At 38.4% G+C, this 20568-nt stretch overlaps 2 protein-coding genes across 8 annotated transcripts in view; one reads left to right on the forward strand and one right to left on the reverse strand.

The window, feature by feature from the left end:
• astn1 (astrotactin 1) overlaps positions 1 to 11125 on the forward strand; it is a 256497-nt gene extending 245372 nt beyond the window's left edge. For 3 of the 5 annotated variants that reach the window (XM_058065280.1, XM_058065284.1, XM_058065285.1), the window contains exons 22-24: positions 962 to 1062; positions 2191 to 2374; positions 7939 to 11125. In XM_058065280.1, the coding sequence (XP_057921263.1) occupies positions 962 to 1062; positions 2191 to 2374; positions 7939 to 8176 (523 nt within the window). In that variant the 3' untranslated portion in view covers positions 8177 to 11125. The remainder of the gene's footprint in view (positions 1 to 961; positions 1063 to 2190; positions 2375 to 7938) is intronic. The other 2 variants (XM_058065281.1, XM_058065286.1) reach the window with 2 other exon arrangements.
• Positions 11126 to 12421: 1296 nt separating this feature from the next.
• pappa2 (pappalysin 2) overlaps positions 12422 to 20568 on the reverse strand; it is a 40966-nt gene continuing 32819 nt past the window's right edge. For all 3 annotated transcript variants that reach the window (XM_058086600.1, XM_058086591.1, XM_058086583.1), the window contains 2 exons: positions 18548 to 18646; positions 12422 to 14086 (listed from right to left, as the gene is read on the reverse strand). In XM_058086600.1, coding sequence (XP_057942583.1) covers positions 13976 to 14086; positions 18548 to 18646 — 210 coding nt within the window. In that variant the 3' untranslated portion in view covers positions 12422 to 13975. The remainder of the gene's footprint in view (positions 14087 to 18547; positions 18647 to 20568) is intronic.

The following is a 20568-nucleotide window of genomic DNA, read 5'->3' on the forward strand; positions in this document are numbered from 1 at the left end:
AACCGCGGACCTTCCCCTATCACATAACCGTCAGAGAATGTCAGAACTGAAACATTTCATTGATGACTTTTAAACATGTGACTGTGCACCGTGTGTTGGAAAAAGTTGAAAACACAGCAAACTCGGCGTACAATTTATACAGTAGCAGTCAAAAGTTTTAGAAAACTCCAACTTGTCTGGAGGAAAAACCGTAAGTGTCAAGATGGTCTGCCTGTTTTTAATTCCATTCAAAAGAATTAGCAGCAGCAATTATCATTATATTTATCATAATATTTATATTTATCATTTTCAACATTCATTCATTCATTTTCTACCGCTCACGAGGGTAGCGGGGGTGCTGGAGCCTATCCCAGCTGGAGCCTATCCCAGCTGTTTATTATTTATTTATTTATTCATACCTATGGACAATTTGGAGTGGCCAATTAACCTAGCATGTTTTTGGAATGTGGGAGGAAACCGGAGTACTCGGAGAAAACCCACGCATGCACGGGGAGAACATGCAAACTCCACACAGAGATGGCCGAGGGTGGAATTGAACCCTGGTCTCCTAGCTGTGAGGTCTGCATGCTAACCACTCGACCGCCGTGCCGCCCCATTTTCAACATCAAAACTTCAATTTTCAGTTTCAAACTATTTTTTCCAAGTAAAAAACTTCCTACTATACATAGCTTCATAACTGGTCTGCCTCTGGCCTTGGAGTTTTTTGTGAATCAACAACTTTGCCTAGACCTGTTCAAGCTGTAGTGCATGTGAATGAAAGGTTTCAGCCATTAGGTGTAGACGTTAATACGTGTTCATCGATTGGGACGCTAGGTACTCATCACAAACTGGAGTCAACAAACTCAATTTACTTCAACTAGAAATGCAATCGATTACGGTGAGATGGTTAGTGTAGCCTACTATAATATCGCCTTCTATAACTTAATATTGCAATGTTTTGTGTGTGTGTGCATCGATGTAGGTTTCGACTGTGGGCAGTAGACAACACTGGGCGCCGCTCCAGTCCAAGTGAGGTCACCATCAAAACTCCATGCCCTACTGTGGATGATGTCAAGGCACAAGGTGGGGGAAGAAGCACAGGCGAAGGGTTGAACCATTGGTCGATACCATTCACACGTGCCTCACAGAGAACAGTTTGGTTCGTGATGTGATGTGTAGCTTCTCATTATTTGATTTACTGGGTAAAGAGATCATATCCCAAGTAAATGTGAAGTTATTGAAAAGCTAAAAAACTGATTTTTTTTTCTCCCCAACAATCGGAAAGTGCCACTGAGACTGACAAATAGGATTTGAATACACTGAAAAAGGTTAGGCAATATTTTATTTGAAAATTTTCAGATTAGCTAGTGTGGATTTGTGGACTGGAAAACACAATGGGTACTTCCTTACATCCATTTCAAATTTAACAATTATATTACAAAAATGCCGAAAGTTAGGATCGGTGTTCCAAAAGGTGGTCCAACTTTGTCCGACTTGTGTTGTGTTGTGCTGTTGGAAGGTGACTTGCTTTTCTGTTCATGTTTGCAACTGACCAAGCCTGCAGTTATGATTCTATCCTGGAATCGTGCATATCATTAAAATCTTCCAAGTGACATATAACACATCTAACGCACAAACAGGGGGCGGCAAAAAAATAATACAGAAGGACAAAGGGATTAAAAATTCATTTTCTTTTTGGGCAGCTGTAGTTTTTTTGTGGGTCCAATTGTGGATTCAAGTGTGATTAATCAGTCTGAGAGTCTTTTGTTCCAGAAAAAACAGAGACACGGGGGAGGCTCTTCGTGTTCTGTGACCGATTTACAAGACAAACATGTTCTTTGCTGATTATAAATGATGATAGCACATGGTTTAACAGTCAGTCGACTGCTGATTTGTTCATTGAAATGAGCTGTTGCATTATGCACCGATGACTGAATTATGCGCCATTCGGGCCACGCTGTTGTCAGTTTTATTGCCTGGAAATGGCGTGTTGTGAAATACAAATCCGACATTGGCCTGCGTTTATATTTGTCTTGAACAGACTATTACTGGCATCCAAAATATCTCGATTGTAGCTTGTCATGAAAAGCACCGTTTACAACGTGACGGCCCCACTTTCTGCAAAAGTCACATCGCTGTTTGAGAGTATTTTTGCCAAAGTCCATCATTGCCGCATGAAGTGAATTAAACGTTTTGTTTGTGCCTTTCCAGAAATAGCAGATAAAATTTACAACCTCTTCAACGGCTACACCAGTGGGAAGGAGCAGCAGACGGCGTACAACACGTTGATGGACTTGGGCGCCCCGACACTGCACCGGGTGCTCTACCACTACAATCAGCGTTACGAGAGCTTTGGAGAGTTCACCTGGAGGTGCGAGGATGAACTCGGACCAAGGTGCAGTCATTGTTTACTTCCTGCTTTCAAAACACAGTAGTAGTATTTCCAAAAGCATTCTAGCAATGGCGGGGGGGTGCATTTGGTACCTGAGCCTTCAATTGTTTTTTTTGGTTTGGTTTTATTTCATTTTGAACATGCATCAGATTACAATTGAATGCATCACATAATCAGTTCCCAGTTCCACATGTCTAAAAGGAGTAGGAAGAAGCAAAGCTTATTAAATCCTACCCCTCCATCTGGTACTTTTACAATCAGTAACTGTTACATTTGTTCACTTCCTGCCTTTCCTAATATAGTTTAAGTTTATTTATTATTATTATTTAAAATGTAGTTATTTTTAATAATAATATATTATAATATCATAACAGTTGTTTTTGTAGACCAGTGATTCCCGAAGTGTGGGCCGTGGTGGTACTGCAGGTGGGCCATGAGAGGTCATTAAAAATATGATTCATATTTGCAAAGATTTTTTTTTATTTATTGTAAAATATTTATTGCATGATTAAAAAAATACTTATAGGCCCAAGTAATATCCTTTTGAGTGTTATTGACCTGTCACAATATTTTAGGAATCTTATACAGTTTATGATTGGAACGTAGGGGGTGCATTTGGTTTTTTTGTTTTTTTAATAATGCACCTCATACCAAAGTACCAAGAATTATCATGTCCATTAAATCCTACCCCTCCATCTGGTACTTTTACAATCAGTAACTGTTACATTTGTTCACTTCCTGCTTTCTTAATATCGTTTAAGTTTTTTTTTTTTGTCCCATACCAAAGTACGAGGTGATATGACCATACAATGACATAATGGGTACCATAGTAACCATCAATATAGTGATATATATAGCACATCAAGACTGGTTCAAGACTCTTCATCCTTCATCCAGACTCTTCAATAGGGACTTAATCAGAATTTTTCTTGGCTTGTCGTGTTCAAAAGTATGAATGAATGAATCTGAAGAACTGGTTTGAACCAGTGTAGTGACAAGCTATAGGAAGCTGTGATGCTAATCATCTTTGACTCAAGGGTCGCCAACCTAACCTGACAAGCGTCTGTTAACAGTTCATGCATGAAATAAAACTCAAGAAAATGTACGGACGATCTTCTCAGCCTCTTCAAGTGCAGGCTGGCTTTAGTCCAAAACAACTTGACATCTATAAAACTGGAGTATGCAGAAAATAGGGCAGACCAATGTGTTTTCCAAGCATTGTGATCTATAAAAAAGGTGCTTAGAGCCGTTGTACTTCCCAAAGTGCTGTCTTCGTTTGTTTGAATTTGGAAAATGTATTGGAAGTTTTCTTCAACTGTGATCATCACCAAAGGTCATTTGGTAAAGCTCCTACAGGGAGGGCCCCAAACTTTCCGTACAAACAAGCAGCATATAAAATAGTACCTTCATGTTTTATAAGCAGACATGTGTCTCATATAAAACCTAAATGGCAGTTTGTGGTACACGCTTTTATTTTGGCAGGTTGGCAGGGGAAACTGATTAGTCAAGGCTCCCCTCTTCCTACCGTTTATTGGTGGATCCCCCTGTAAATGTAAGGTACTTGTTAATGGCTATTTGTTCTGTTAATATACACGTAAATTACCAGTATTATTAATAGCAGTAGTATTATTAGTGCAAGCCAAGGTGTGACTACAACAGAATGGAGTACAAAGATCTCTTTTTTTTGACGGTGCAAAAGGAAAATGTGACTTACCAACAGTGTGCGTGCAGTTCAGTGAAAGAAAACATTGATCATCAAATCTCCGCTTGGCATCTCTGTGTGGAATTTGCATGTTCTCCCCGTGCATGCGTGGGTTTTCTAAGTGGATTCCGGTTTTCTCCCACATTCCAAAAACATGCTAGGTTAATTGGCGACTCCAAATTGTCCATAGGTATGAATGTGAGTGTGAATGGTTGTTTGTCTATATGTGCCCTGTGATTGGCTGGCCACCAGTCCAGGGTGTACCCCGCCTCTCGCATGAAGACAGCTGGGATAGGCTCCAGCATAGCCCTACCCTAGTTAGGATAAGTGGCATAAAAAATGTATGGATGGTATTAAACCATTTTGGGTACAGTGAGGGATCATAAAACTGCTTAACTTTTGTGTAAACAGCATTCATTTAAATCAATGAATTTCAACAATGTTTAATACATTAAAATCAAATAAATCAATAAATGCAAAAATACATTTGAAAAAAAACTTAACACTACACTTAACACTTCCACACTAACATACAGTACAGTACATGCAAAACTATACATTAAGTAACAGATTTTTATAGTTTAGAAATTCTACTTTTACATGCAGAAAACCATTTCAAATAGAAAACATGACTATTGAAAGGGATGAATTAGCATTTAGCAGAATTAGAATCATACTTTCATTAAAGATGGGATTCTGGTGGTGGTTGATCTCGCTGCCACACGGTGTCTTTGGGAAATAGTCACGTCTTCAGTGAGGGTAAAAGGAACCTTAAATTCTCATTTAGCTTTTCATTCATCATGTATATTTGTTTTATTCTTGTAAAACGATATTGGTAACATTTTTGACAGTCAACAGTGATGACATCATAGGCGGGTGACCCTAACCCTAACTTCTGGTTGCACAGTTGGACTCTGGTCTAAATTTGTAAATCTGGTGTAAAAACTAGTGTAAATTTTCGATGTTAACCGAAAAACATGCTAACCAGGGCAGACACTAACCAAGGCGCTACCGTATATACATATAAACTGTAATAGTACGTCAAATGTTAAGAAACGTTAAGAAAAGGTTACATATTTTTGTCATAAATTGAACATTTTCAAGCATAAAAATGGCTGAACTAAAATACAAATAAAAGGCATTCAGAAGATGCATTCAAAAACGTGATGATATGTCGTATTCTACAGTAATGTAATGTTGGGTGAGACACACAAGCACCAGCATTTGATAGCCCGATAATCCCGAATACGGCCTGCTGTGTTCAGTCGGATCCCACGCCAAGCTAAAGCTCAACTCCGATCACCTGACATCACTTCCTGTCCATCCCCCCAACTCATATTTAGAGCAACAAGCACAAGTCAAATTTATGTCTTATTATGTCTCCTATATTGGGTGAAGGGAGTGTAAAAGTGACTATGGGGCGCCATTCCATGTCTTGAGGGCTCTAATAATGCCAAATAATGTATTTCATAAAAGTATAAAGAGGCTTTCTATGCTCTAATCATGAAAATATTCCATCCTTAAATAGGGAATGCCACTTTATGGAAATTCACTGATTACGACTGGGTCTGGAACCAATTAGTTGTGATAAATGAGGGATGACTGAAATCATAATAATTCTAAACGCTAAATGTAATAATAATAATGTAATATTAATCTAATGAATGTGATTAGTTTGTAACTTATTTTTACCTCGCATATTTGGCATTTGGGAAAAAAATGTTTTCCATCCAAAAGTGTATGTGAACAAGCGTAGACGGTAAACAACATAGCAGATGGACACTTGAACGCACCGTAGGAAAAACTGAATACGTAACATCACACACACACACACACACACACACAGTCTCATGTTGCCAAAGCAGCTAAAAATGTTGTGAAGAAAACCTCCTAACGTCTTTTGTCACAAGCAATGCTAGTAAGTAGATTAAGTTTTGATTAATTAATCTTTTATTTATTAACTAAGTAGATTTTTATGAGCTGATAAAAAGAAGCCGTGTGGGCTTTGATTCAACATCAACTCCAAATAAGCAATACCGGGAAACTAATGAATGACTTTGCCGCTGCCAAAGATATTCGGACATTCCTGTTTTTCGAAACATGTTGACTCACATCGACCATACTCTTTGGCCTTTCTTGGTTTTCTGCTTCAAAGTCGAAGTCGAACTCACCAAAGGTTTGACAGGTCTTCTATCAGGGGGGGCCAGACCTTGTCATCACGTCGGGAGTGCCTGTGATTTAAGGCGCACCACTCGGGCTGCTTCCTCAGAAATTGAAGATGCTTTGGCAAGACGGAAGAATACGTTTTCTGCTCACTCACCATGTCCTTGGTTGCGCCCGTAGTGGAGTGCAGACGTTAATAAAACATGAAATCCATATTTTTCCATGTGCTTTTTCCACGTTTTGAAGTGCTGCCATATTTAGTACTTACCTTCGGAGTTTCTCTCGGGAAATCTTCACCACATTTATGACATTTTATGGATGAGCACAAGGACAAGTATATAGAGGGTATATTTGATGAAAGTTTGACAGAATTTAAACCTGTACCACCGCTGTTCTACACCAAGCACACAAATCCCACAATCCTTTGGCATTGGCGCACTGAGCATGTGCAATAACCACATTTTACCTTTTTATATGAGCCAATTTTTTATAACGGTTATTTGGTTCCAGACCCGACTGTGATAAGTGAATGTCCACAAAGTAGGATTCCTTATTGTTTTCCAAGTTGTGTACCATTTCTAAATACTTATACTTACATTATTAGAGCCCCGAGACATGACATAACACCCCTATAGTCACCATAACAGATTCATTCATTCATTCATTCATTTTCTACCGCTCCCAGCTGTCTTCGAGCAAGAGACGAGGTACACCCTGGATTGGTCACCAGCCAATCACAGGGCACATATAGACAAACGACCATTCACACTCACATTCATACCTATGGACAATTTGGAGTGCCCAATTAACCTAGCATGTTTTTGGAATGTGGGAAGAAACCGGAGTACTCGGAAAAAACCCACGCATGCACGGGGAGAACATGCAAACTCCACACAGAGATGGCCAAGGGTGGAATTGAACCCGGGTCTCCTAGCTGTGAGGTCTGCGCGCTAACCACACGCCCGTAATAAGCCATATAAGACATAAATAAGACTTGGGTGTAGCAATAATGTTTGGTGAGACACTGACACCTAGTGACCAGTGTAGATTAGTACATCTTTGAATACGTCCTCTTAATGCCGTATATTTGTGTTTTACTTCGTGTAGCCATTTTTATGCCATTTTATGTGCTTGAAAATGCTTAATTTAGGCAAAAAATACTTATATACAACTATATAGTATATATATATACTTTTACTAATAATAGTCTGTATTCGACCACGAAACAGCATGATTAATTACCGTATTTTCTGGACTATAAGTCGCTCCGGAGTATAAGTCAAACAAGGCCAAAAATGCATAATTCAGTACAAAAAACATACATAAGTCACATTTTTTTTGGAATTGATTTTATAAACAAACTTGACCAAAACAGACATTACGTCCTCTTGGAAGGCAAGTTCTAATAATAAAAGAATAGAGAACATGCTGAATAGGTGTAAGATATGCTAACACAATGCTTATTCAGCTACACCAAAAATAAACATAAACAGAAAAGGTGTCCAGTGTTTATGTAACATAAACACTTTTTTCATTTATGAGTCGCTCTGGAGTATAAGTCGCAGGAACAGCCAACCTATGAAAAAAGTGCAACTTATAGTCCGGAAAATACAGTATTTAAGAGGTCCATTGGAATTCCATGAGTGATGGATGGATGGATGGATGGATGTAGTTTCATGATCTGTGTACTGTGTTCCAACAGGAAGGCTGGCCTCATCCTCTCCCAGCTGAATGAACTATCCCCTTGGTGTAAAGGTCTTCTTCAGGAACCCAAGATCGGCCTTCGCAGGATGTCTCTCAAGTTCCTTTCCTGCCGCTACACTGACACCAAGACCTTTGGAATGAACTGGGCAGACATGGGCCAGGACGTACACAAAGCCTGCGATGAGCAGATGCTCACCGTCATGTACAACGACTACGGCGAACCCAAGGAGTTCTGACTGGATTTCCCTCGGAATATTCCAGCATAGTCCAGCAAAGGCAATGTTTCTAACCTTCCACGTTTGTGTCACTGATAGGAGCCTTGCAGCTTTACTTGTCTTGACTGTGCTTTTTCTAAATAGAGGCCATTTATACACTTTAACAGCTAAGTACAATACTTCATGTATTTGATCTAGTCGTGTTAACCATACAAGAATGGGATGATGACTTGCTGGACAATTTCTCAAGTGCTTCACCATCCTGCTATCATGCGACTACAGATGCCGCTACATCGTGCACATTATATCATCACAAAAACAAGTACAGGAATTATTTTCTAGAGGGTTGTTCTCAGCACGGGGCTGCACGGTGGACGAGTTCAATCCCATGTTCTCCCCGTGCATGCGTGGGTTTTCTCCGGGTACTCCGGTTTCCTCCCACATTCCAAAAACATGCTAGGTTAATTAGCGACTCCAAATTGTCCATAGGTATGAATGTGAGTGTGAATGGTTGTTTGTCTATATGTGCCCTGTGATTGGCTGGCCACCAGTCCAGGGTGTACCCCGCCTCTTGCCCGAAGACAGCTGGGATAGGCTCCAGCACTTCCCGCAACTTCTTGTGAGGATAAGCGGTAGAAAATGAATGAATGTTTTCAGTACGCTTTCTTCGACAATAAAGAATTATTCAGGCTCTTTAGTGATTAAATAATTCCATATTTGACATGTTCTTGTAATAACGATGAATGATTATACTGCCGTCATGACGCCCATGATGCTTTCACTGGCTCCCACTTAGCATCCAACCTGCATTAGATACAGTCAGGAAAAAGAAATAGTATTCAACGGAGGGAAATAAGTATTTGATCCCAGTACAAAAGTTTTTTTTAGTAGTCCCCACCTCCATTTTGGTGTCATCGGAGTACCCCCCCCCCCATTTCCTGTCAATCACCACGACAGCAAAGTGTCTTATTAATGTCTTATTATCTTGCTGACTGGTGCTCCCAACTCCCTTGACATCATCAACCACTTCCTCCCTCGTCATTCCAGGCTGCTGCTTCACCTTTTCTCACAAATATTCTTACCTCACCAGGTGAAATCGTGCATGGAGCTCCAGTGCCAGGGTCTTTGGTCTTGCCCACGGTGTTGGTGTTGCAAATCCGTTCAGATTCGGAGTCCTTTCTTAAAGGTACAGGACTCATTTGTGTGTTTTATGGACACATATCCGATCTGTTTGCTGGTTGGTATAGGGATCAAATACTTATTTTCACTCAATCAGTCACAAATTCTTTCATAGTGTTTTTTTTCTGCCTTAAAAAATATAATATCACTCTGTTGGCATAAATCTACTGTTCATAGGAAACGTAATAAACCGGCAGGGGATCGAATACTTATTTCCTCCAGTTCTCATCAAAGGCATGCATACATTTACAGCTCTCTATCAATTCAGAATAAAAAAATTTTTTTGGTATTAAAATTTTATGAAGACAGCAAATGTGAGTCAAAGTCAACAGAAAGAAAGCCGGTGTGATGTTTACACGGAAAGTTGAGTTTGATGCGTGTTGATGATGCAACAGATGGCACGGGTGATTGTTGAACGACACGTAGCATTTTTCCAAAGTAATACGTTTACATCCAACCCCTTTAGCAAATTTGGAATGAAGTTGTAACCGATGTGGACTTCATGGTCATTACTGTTCGATGTATTCCTGGAACTGACGACAAAAAAAAAAAGTGATGATTCTGTAATCGTTTACACGAGCTTTGTCTTGATCCCTTTCTTTTCTGTTGTTTTATTTGATGTTATGTAATTCTACTACTATACAGTTTGGTGTCAAAGAAATGTACAGGTCAGAAGTTTACATTAATTTTGCAACTTAATCCTTTATTTCATTCATTCTTTCTGCAGGATGAAATGATTTTTAAACACTAAAATATGTCTCCTTTTGAAATTAGACAAAAAAGTTTTTAAAAAGTTAATTAAAAATTCTACACCCAATTCATGTTCTTCCGTAAAAATGCGTATTGTCATTCCATCCTGCAAAAAGGAACATCTCAAATAAATGATTAAGGGTCCAGTGACGACTTTTTGACCACCACCTGTATATCCTGAACAAAGTTCATTTCAACTAGATGCTTAGATAGAGTATACGTATGTAATATCAAAATATCATACCTGCATTGTATCACCACAGAGTAGTATCTTCTGGATGTAAAAACATGTACAGGTGGGATCAATGAAGATATGTGCTTGAGTAGATCATGTTAGCTGCTAAACGGTATTGTAATATTTGCTGTGGCGTTCTAATGTGAAAAGCAGATTTGTTGAATTTTTAAATATGATCAAAATATTGTTGGATATTTTACCTAACTCCAGAAACATATACCCGTATTTTCCGGACTATAAGTCGGCACTTTTGTTCATAGGTTGGCTGTTCCTGCGACTTATACTCCAGAGCGACTTATAAATGAAAAAAGTGTTTATGTTACATAAACACGGGACACATTTTCTGTTTATGTTTATTTTTCATGGAGCTGAATAAGCATTGTGTTAGCATATCTTACACCTATTCAGCCTGTTCTCTATTTTTTTATTGTTAGAACTCGCCTTCCAAGAGGACGTAATGTCTGTTTTGGTCATGTAGTTTTTAAAATAACCCGCAAAAAATGCGACTTATACTCCAGTGCAGCTTATGTTTTTATTTTTCTACCTAATTATGCATTTTTGGACTTGTGCGACTTATACTACGGAGCGACTTATAGTCCAGAAAATACGGTACTGTAATATTTTCAAGTACATGTCAAAGGTAACAATCTGCATGGTCCTGTCTATCAATGTATGTGGCTTTTTCACTTTGCTACTTCAACAATAAAGACGTGAAATATGCTCTCTACTTCAAAATGAAACATATCCATTTTCATAAGTTTTTGCTAATATACACCACCACTCAAAAGTTTGGGATCACTTGCAAATTTCAAAAATTGTTTTCCCAAAAAAAAACACATTTTCATGCATTTCACAAACAATTTTTTCCATATCACAAACATTTTTATCCATTTCACAAACAATTAAAATGAATCAGATGATTTTCACAGAAGGATGTACATTTTTGTCCACCCTCGGCCATCTCTGTGTAAAGGTTGCATGTTCTCACCGTGCATTCGTGGGTTTTCTCCAGGTGCTCCGGTTTCCTCCCACATTCCAAAAACATGCTAGGTTAATTGGCCACTCCAAATTGTCCATAGGTATGAATGTGAGTGTGAATGGTTGTTTGTCTATATGTGCCCTGTGATTGGCTGGCCACCAGTCCAGGGTGTACCCCGCCTCTCGCCTAAAGACAGCTGGGATAGGCTCCAGCCCCCCCGCCACCCTCGTGAGGAAAAAGCAGTAGAAAATGAATGAATGGATCTACATTTTTGCATAGAGGCCTACTATCAACAACTGTCAGTCCTCTGCATCAATTTCCTGGTATGGCTGCTAATCCAAGTTCATCATTTTATAAGGCTAATAGATGATTAGAAAACCCATGTAAAAAATCTCTTACCATGCTGTTAACTACTCCCTTCAGAGAGCAAAGAAGGTGTCGATCTTGCTGACACATCATGTCTTTGGGAACAGTCACATCAAGAACCACATCTTCAGTGAAGGTAAAAGCAACCTTAAATGTCAATTTGTTCCCTTCTGTCATTATTTATATGTATTTATATGCATTTCAAATAGTTTTCTGCATGTAAAGATAGAATAGTAAAACTATAAATAGTTGTACTACGTATTTGTAACCAAAGACACTGGAAAAACTGGACATCAAATGCCTGTTACGTTTTGGATGTAACCAATGTCGAATCCTCATTGAAGTCGCAGGGGGTGCTGGAGCCTATCCCAGCTGTCTTTGAGTGAGAGGCGGGGTACACCCTGGACTGGTTGCCAGCCAATTACAGGGCACATATAGACAAACAACCATTCACACTCACATTCATACCTATGGACTCCCAAGCCCAAGCGGAGAATCGAACCCAGGTCTTCCCGATCCCCTCACTGTGTGATCAACATGCCACCGTGTGGCAAGCGTGCCCTCTAAGCCCATTTACAGGTATTTGAACAGTCGTCGTGCAATGACCCGAATTTTACAAGAATTTTACAACTCAGTAAGCGTCAGAGAATTAACAGTGCATATGCTTTGCTTTTTCTTTGGCTTTTTGGTAATGAACATTCTGCCCAACCTTTCAGGGATTGGGTCACATGCAACAATAGAGTGCCCAAATTCCGTACCTTAGTTTACGTTCTTCCAGTTTTTGTCACAGCAACCAACACTTCCTCCATTGTGTAAATCGGAAACAATAAGCAATGATCACACAATTAAAAATGTTTTTAAATTGTATTACAAAATACAGGATGCAGCACTGGACTCTAACGTAGACAAGGATGAAGTGCATAGAATGAAAGTACACATTTATACAAGGTTTACTATGTTGGTACTTGTACCTTGTCGTTTTGCCAACTTCAATAGTCTAAGAAGAGAAGACAGAATATTTAAGAGCATCTATTCTATTCATGGACAAAACATGAGCCAGTGATGGTGAATATGACAATAATATACACAACCCATCTTGTACTATGTTGTTTACTGTGAATACTACGTTACCTGACTAGAAAGAAGTTTTAGGTTTGAACAGTTATTAGTTTGAACAGAGACATTTACATGTCGAAAGTTAATGTTTCAGCAAAGAATTGCTAACCCGAACTAAAAGCAAAACCTGATAAACAGAAAAAAAAATATCAATCAGTTAAAACAGGAGTGTCCAAACTTTTTCCACCGAGGCCCACATTCTGAAAAATGAAAGTTATAGATACATATTTCAAAAAATATATGCTATAGGTGTAAAAGCTGATTATTAGTATAAGCTATCAACCAATTATGTTTTCAGTTTTCTTCTTAAATAAACGTTGAAAATGTTCCTCTCACAAAATTATGACTTTATTCCCATAACATTTTGACTTTATGTCCATAGTATTAGAACCAACCAAATTTTGTTCCAACTTAAAAAAAAAACAACAAAAACCATTGTTCTTTAATGTTTCAGCTCTATGCTGCTAAAATTAGTTTATTCTTGTAAAATTGCAACTGTTTCCTTTTTGGAATACGACACTTTTTGTCTTAATAATTTGACAAATTTTCCAACTATTCTCGTAATTATGATTGATTCATTCTTTATTCATTGACATCTTGACTTACTCATTCTTGGAACATTATAACTTTTATTCATTTTTGTTTCTTAATATTAATTATATATTATATACTAATTAATATTAATTAATATTAATAATTTTTTGGTTGTTTTAGTGTTCTGTATTAATTTTTTTTATATTCTTAGAATTCTTTTTTTTTGTGTATGGCAGATGGTATTGTTGATCTAAATGCCCTTACATGCTATACAGATTTGCTCTTTGTCAGGAAAGATGTAAGTAAAGATATATAGATGTAAAAAAAAAAAATTAAAATTAAAAAAATAAGAATGAGACACCCCTGATTCGCGTCTGTATGTTAGCATACAAGATTTGTATGGGATTGGAAAGTGCAGTATTAAAATATAAAAGTACGGCTATGCCACACATCATGTTTGAGAATGTTACATGAGGAGTTAAGAACATATTCACCAAATCACGTACACGCAGTATTCCCACTATGACCTTTTTCCATAAAAAATGTCCCCAAATTTAAACACATTGCACTCATAATCTGAGATTGTTGTTTGTTTATATTACTTCTGCATTTCCTTTTTTATTTTACAACACTTGAGCTCTTTCAGTTGAGCTAATCTAACTTATCCTCCCACCTCCGGGTCCTTGGCTTTCTTCTTGTTCTTGTTCTCCTCAGCATCCAGATCGAGGCACGTGCACTCATCTTGATTGCAGTCGGCGCCAAATTGAATAACCTGACCAAAAACAAGCATAACCTCACTTCCTGAAAATGACAACACAACATTACATTTTTGCTGTACAGTAATCCATTGCCATCATGGCTGTTTGGTGGTTGAATATAGCCTATTACTAGTACATATTGTGTACTAATATTGTGTGGATTTTTTCCCTAAATTAAGCATTTTCAAGCATAAAAGTGGCTAAATAAACACAAATATAAGGCGTTCAGAAGAGACATTTTCTACACTGGTTAGTCGGTGTCAATAATAATAATAATAATAATAGTAATACACTGATGAGACAATCACAGTACTGCACAGAACAGGAAGTAACACAAAAAACAACAAGGAATTCTCACAATGCTAATGTGTGAGTTTATATTATGTCTTATTTTCTCTTATTACCCCGACTGTACATGTTAATATTTTGAATAAGAGTCAAGAGGTGACTATGGGGGTATTTCCTATCTAGAGGGCTCTAATAATGTTAAAAAGTGTATTTTGAAGGTCATAAACAAGCTTTCTATGCTCTACCTACATAAATATGACATTTTTAAAAAAGGGATTCTACTTTGTATGCAAAGTATGTATATGCATACATACATACATACATACATACATACATACATACATAATAGGCTTTTCCACCCATATCACACAGCTGAGACACAGTTTTTTCCTAAAATATATATATAACTTCTTATCATATCTACATGTGTTGTGTTACAAAATATAAAAGTGTCTCTATAAAAGGAAATATTAGTTTTGAATAATCAAGATATTCTGACACATTGACATGTTTTACATTCGAGGCACACCTTGTCATTTGGCAAACAGTAGCCACGTTTATATGAGGTGTTTTTCGTCATTCCGAATGGAATCTTTCTGAATGACTTTTATGAAAACAATGGTATACATAGAAAGGAATATTCCAATCTCTGGTCTACTATAATCAAACAGAATAGTCAATGGGGCATGCACTGTAAAACTTAAACACTTTTCTTTTGGAATGAGGTGCATTCAAAGGTTAAATTCCTTCTGTTTGAGCAAATAAACCCAATACAAGCGAAATATTTGTGTCCATGTATACTAAGGGTGTGGAAAATAATCGATATTAATCCATACATCAATGCGCATGCGCGCGAGGCGAGTGCATCGGCTCAATCACCCGGTATGGATGCAACTGACGGGTGAATCTAGATTCATCGCGATGCGTTTGTGGGTATCGGTAAAAATCCGATGCAAGCGCCGTTTTATTAATGTTCAATTTCGCAACATATGCTGTTCCCCAGGTGCCATGAATGCACCATGATTATTTGACGTTTTGTATTGAATACGAACGGAAGCCGTGAGGCACATACAACTACTAGTAAAACAGCATTGACGTTCCTAGCAAGCAGCAGCGAGGAAGTTTCTATATTTAACCCCCCCGCAACGTGTTGGCAATGGTATGTTTGGAAACACTACGGATTCGCAAAGAACGACGGAAAGCTCCACAATACGTCCGTCATTTGCAAAGAAGTCGTCAAGTCTACCGCAACCCCCCCCCCCTGTCTAGTTCCTGGTCGGACACCGGGGAAGAACCAAGCAAATCAGGTCAGTGGATCTTCAGCTGCTTTCTAAATTGTCCAGGAGCTATTTGTCCGTCCCTGCAACAAGTGCCCCCCATCCCAATTTTAAAAGGATAGAAGTTGTTTTGCACTTTCTGCTGTATTAGCCTACCTGCTAGTGCATTCATATTAGCAGTATGTTTAGCAGACAGGAATATAAACAAACTTTGGTTCCACTGTTGAAAGCGTCACTTTAACTTTAATTTTTTTACAGCAGTAATTATTATTAATTGTTTGACTCCACCACTGCTATTGGAATTGCATAGCCGATGTGAAAGTGTGAGGAAAGTTGTTTTTGAAAAGTTGTTGCTGTTTTAAGATGGCAAAAAGAATGATCAAGAAGTGGTGCATAGTAAAAAGAAAAGAAAAGAAAAACAGCACTTTAATTGAATTTACTGCCAAGTGCCTGGAAGGACTAAAGCCAAATCCTTTTTGTATGACCATACTGAATTCCATTTTTTCCCTTTGCTTATTTGCATTATGTTGAATTGCATCATATCGCAAGAAATTGTACCATATTGTATTGGATTGCATTGATTTGAATTAAATGAGTATCGCATCGCATCGCATCGCATCGCATCGCATCGTATCACATCGTATCGCCAGAAAATTCCATGTATGGTTAAAGTATGGTATCGCTGTCAGTGCATGGAGATATGTATGGAATCGTTCTCAGTTCACACCCCTAACGTATACGTGGCATTCTTCACCTCAGCCTATGTAGTATTCTGGTCAATAGGGATCAATAATGTTACATTGATGACATTCAGGACATTGCATGAAGTCAGCTGCGTTGCGTCCGACATGATAGAGGGAAAAAAGTTATCCTCCCATTATGTGTGGAAGTGGTACGTTTTGGACTTCTTCTATTGTCCTTCTTCCCCAGTCGTTTGAAACGCTAAGAATAAATTAATTGGAGGCTAACTAGTTAGTTTGGGAGCATGCTATGTTTAAAGCGGTTTAAAGTCATAATGTTGCAAGAAGAAAATTGACAAAGATTTTTTAACAAGAAATTTTAATTTTTAATTTTCCCACTAATGTGTCTTTTATTATTTTCTTATTGTTGTTATTGTTATTGTTGTTATTTTATTAAGTTCTTATCATATGGCAAAATATCAATGCTTGCATCCTTTCATTTTTCAGTATAGAAAGCTAGAAAACGCTCGGACACCGCTGGATTAGTGTTGGCCCAGGATGCAGATACATGGCGGAAGGTTGGTTAAATAATTTTTTTCAAAATAAAAGATCAGCTCACATGGAGTGGAATGACACACTAAAAGGAAAAGTACCAAAAAAACAAAAAAAAGTCTCAGAGTTACAGCTAAATCAAACCTAAAATCTCAACATGGGGGGGTGGAAAACAATAACAGGAAAGAAAGGAGACTGGAAAACAGCGGCAATGCTGTAGACTGCGTTGAACGCACAGGTCAGAGCAGTCCAAGGAAAACTAATAATCAAACAACTAGCAGAAGCAGCAGCTGAAGTGAATCGAACCCTAAATCCAAATCAAAGACAGGTGCGCTCCCCGGCTCCCTCTGACCAAAGTAATGGTAATGCATTCAGTCCAAATAGGAAACAGACCTAACTAAATAATCCACATCTGCATCCACGGCTGCCAAACAAACAGTCAACACCCTTTTGGTTTGTCAATGACTTCTAATAAAACCGTAAAAACGTACTGTAACTGTACTGTGTACTGTTACTGTGTGTTGGCTATTCTAATGCCTTGACTTCCTGTAGTGGCCGAGAAAAAGTAAGAAAAGTCTCAGGTGGTCAAAAGCTGCTTATTTTCTATTCCAGCTGAAAAGCCGGAGGGCAGAAGTGCAGAGAGATGAAATAGACCATGTTTTTATCGGGGGAAAGAGGGAATAGGAACGATCTGTATTTGCTTTCAGGAGGTCTCCTGCATGGAAGCACAGCACTGATGCCAGACATACATTTCTACTACTAGAAAGTCAAAGAATCTGGTGATTCTCCAACTAGTCACCAAAATCCATTTTGCAAACCCATCAATAGCCACGTTTACATGAGGAGTTTTTCTCTTTCCGAATGGAATCTTTCCGAATGACCTTTCCGAAAGCAATGGTATACATGGAAAGGAATATTCCAATCGCGTGTCTACATGGGTCGCTATAATCAACCAGAATAGTCAATGGGGCATGCCCAGTAAAACGTAAACACCAACATCACGTGATACCGACTTCCTCAAGTTTTTCTTTCACTTGTTGGAATAACTCCATATTGCCAGTTTTTCGTTCGTCCAGTCTTTAAATTTAGTTTGAATCAAAAACAAACTTTCCGCAACGGTCCAGTGCCGATTGCTCGCCTCCATTTTTTTAAATCAAAGAACGTCTCGAGCTGCGTGTTACGTCATATCTCATCATTCGCTGAAAGAACGCACCCGGGAACAGGAAAAGATAAAGTTCAATCTTGTTAATATTTTATAATTAAGCTCGGCACATGTTTTATATAGATATGTACTTTCTTTTTTAATAAAACTGGACTTGTGAATGGCGTATAGAAGGGTTTAGATTCTGTTCCACAGATGGCGCTAATGCACACGAAAGCTGCTTGCCAACCGCCAATAAACAACAGAAGAAGAAAAACACCACAAAGAAGAACACACCCTGACAACTTTCCAAAGATACTACCTCAATCGGATTGGGGAAAGGAATATTCCACCCATGTGAATCCGATTATATATTCATTCGGATTGGCACTTTTCTGTGGGAATGAGGTGTATAAAGGTTACATTCTTTCCGTTTGAGTAAATAACCCAAATGGAATTGGAATATTTGGGTCCATGTATACATGGCTTGTGATATGACAGATGTTATGTACAGGTATAGCATACATGGAAATGTACCTTTCTGGACGATAAAGTAGATGGGCAGCAATCACCTCCGTCATACTGGCAGTAGGCACGGTTGTTGATGGTGTCGCACCAGCCATCACCACCAAAAGGCTGCATACAAGTTGTGAAGAAGAAAGACTGCTGTTTGTTACCATTGTACAATTTCATCTGGTAGAATCAACTTCTGACCGGGGGTGGCCCAAGTGTGGCCCGAGGGCCATTTGTTGTCCATGGCTGTTTTGGGGTCTTTTTTTTTGTTTGGTTTTTTTTTTTAATCTGGAAAAATATAATTTAAAAAAAGATAAATTCAAAAATGAGTAGGAAAAAATTGAAGTGGTTATATATTTTTTAAAAAGGTGTAACCGAGGGGGTTGGTACATACAGTAATTCACCATGGAACTATTGAAGTTTGAGGGTGTTTCCACCCGAACAGTTCAGGCAGTAGGAAGAACCTGTTGTGTTTTTTTTGGCCTCTCCTTTTGTTGCAGCCAGAGAAAACTTTGTTTGTGATGTTGATTAGGTAGGTCCTTTGTTGATTAGGTAGGTCCTTTGTCCTGAACAGGACAAAAAAACGGATTATTTTATTATTATTTCAACTGTAGCTCCACTTCCTGGTATGCCTAGTAGATTATAAATTAGTACAGCATATTGTTTTGCTTGTGTATGGGTGTGTGTTTTTGTGGTAATTACATTGTGTGTTGCACATGTTGTGTTACTTTTGGTGAGCAAGGGTTGAGCGTCTGGGTTGATAAGATCCTGTTGGTTTCTGTTCACTAATAATCTGATCCATTGTATTCAAACTAATAAAGCAAGCCGAGGTCTAAAATAATTGAAAAAAGAATATGCAGGGATCCACAGTACTGTCAACTTTTTTTTTAATTTCTATCCTTTCAACTCTGAACCAACATTAACTTTTAATGATCCCACTTTTCTTCAGTGGATTAGCCCATTTATCACAAGTGCAGGAAATAAAAAGCCTACAGATATTCTGGCAGCAAAGTGGCAATTTATAAAGACCTTTAGCTGAATAGCACAGTGGCCCATGCCTGGGATGACATTTACACTAATTGTAATGATTTGCAGTTTTAAATAAGAGAGGGTAGGTCATGGAGGGTTATGGCGTCTGCATGAGGATAAGAAACACACACGGATATCATTTATTTGTTTGCCTGTTGTCATTTGCGTTGTTATGGAAGAGCGGGTTTTAGGGAATTGCAACATTCACAGCAAGATGGAAGGAAAAAGTTTGCTGGCATGTAAGAATATGTTTGATCAAAGGTTTGTGTTCCAACGGTAGTTCCAGGATTTCTCTCAAGCAAACAAATGGAAGCTAAATGAAATCTTGGGATTTGAAATGGACAGGTTGGAGTAGAATAGTGGTCACCTAAGATGTATACTAAATAAATGATCAGCAACAAAATCTATTTGTAGGTGTGTTCTTGATAAAGTACCCTACAGACGGATTAGAATCATGAAGTGAATTCCTTTATTTTTGTTTTGAAAACATCGTGGTTTGATAGAATTGATTGAACAGTCCAGCTTTTACTCCCAGGTATTTACATCTGGACCACCAAGAAAGGCTTACCACCCCATTATGTGCCAAGTAGACCGGCCATAGGAGCCGTTTAACTTGCTGTGATCTGTGTTTTAGGGCTGAAAACAACATGAAACCTTAAGACTGTCTATGGGTGGAAAATAAACTATTGTCAATCTGAGAGAAGACGCTAATTTGACCAAAAACTACAGAATATCCATTCATTCATTCATTTACCTCACGAGGATCGTGGGATTACTGGAGCCTATCCCAGCCCTCTTCGGGCGAGAGGCGGGGTACACCCTGGACTGGTGGCCAGCCAATCACAGGGCATATATAGACAAACAACCATTCACACTCACATTCATACCTATAGACAATTTGGAATGGCCAATTAACCTAGCATGTTTTTGGAATGTGGGAGGAAACCGGAATACCCGGAAGAAACCCACGCATGCACGGGGAGAACATGCAAACTCCACACAGAGATGCCAAGTGG

The sequence above is a fragment of the Doryrhamphus excisus genome, chromosome 1, assembly GCF_030265055.1.
Source record: "Doryrhamphus excisus isolate RoL2022-K1 chromosome 1, RoL_Dexc_1.0, whole genome shotgun sequence".
Taxonomy (NCBI): domain Eukaryota; kingdom Metazoa; phylum Chordata; class Actinopteri; order Syngnathiformes; family Syngnathidae; genus Doryrhamphus; species Doryrhamphus excisus.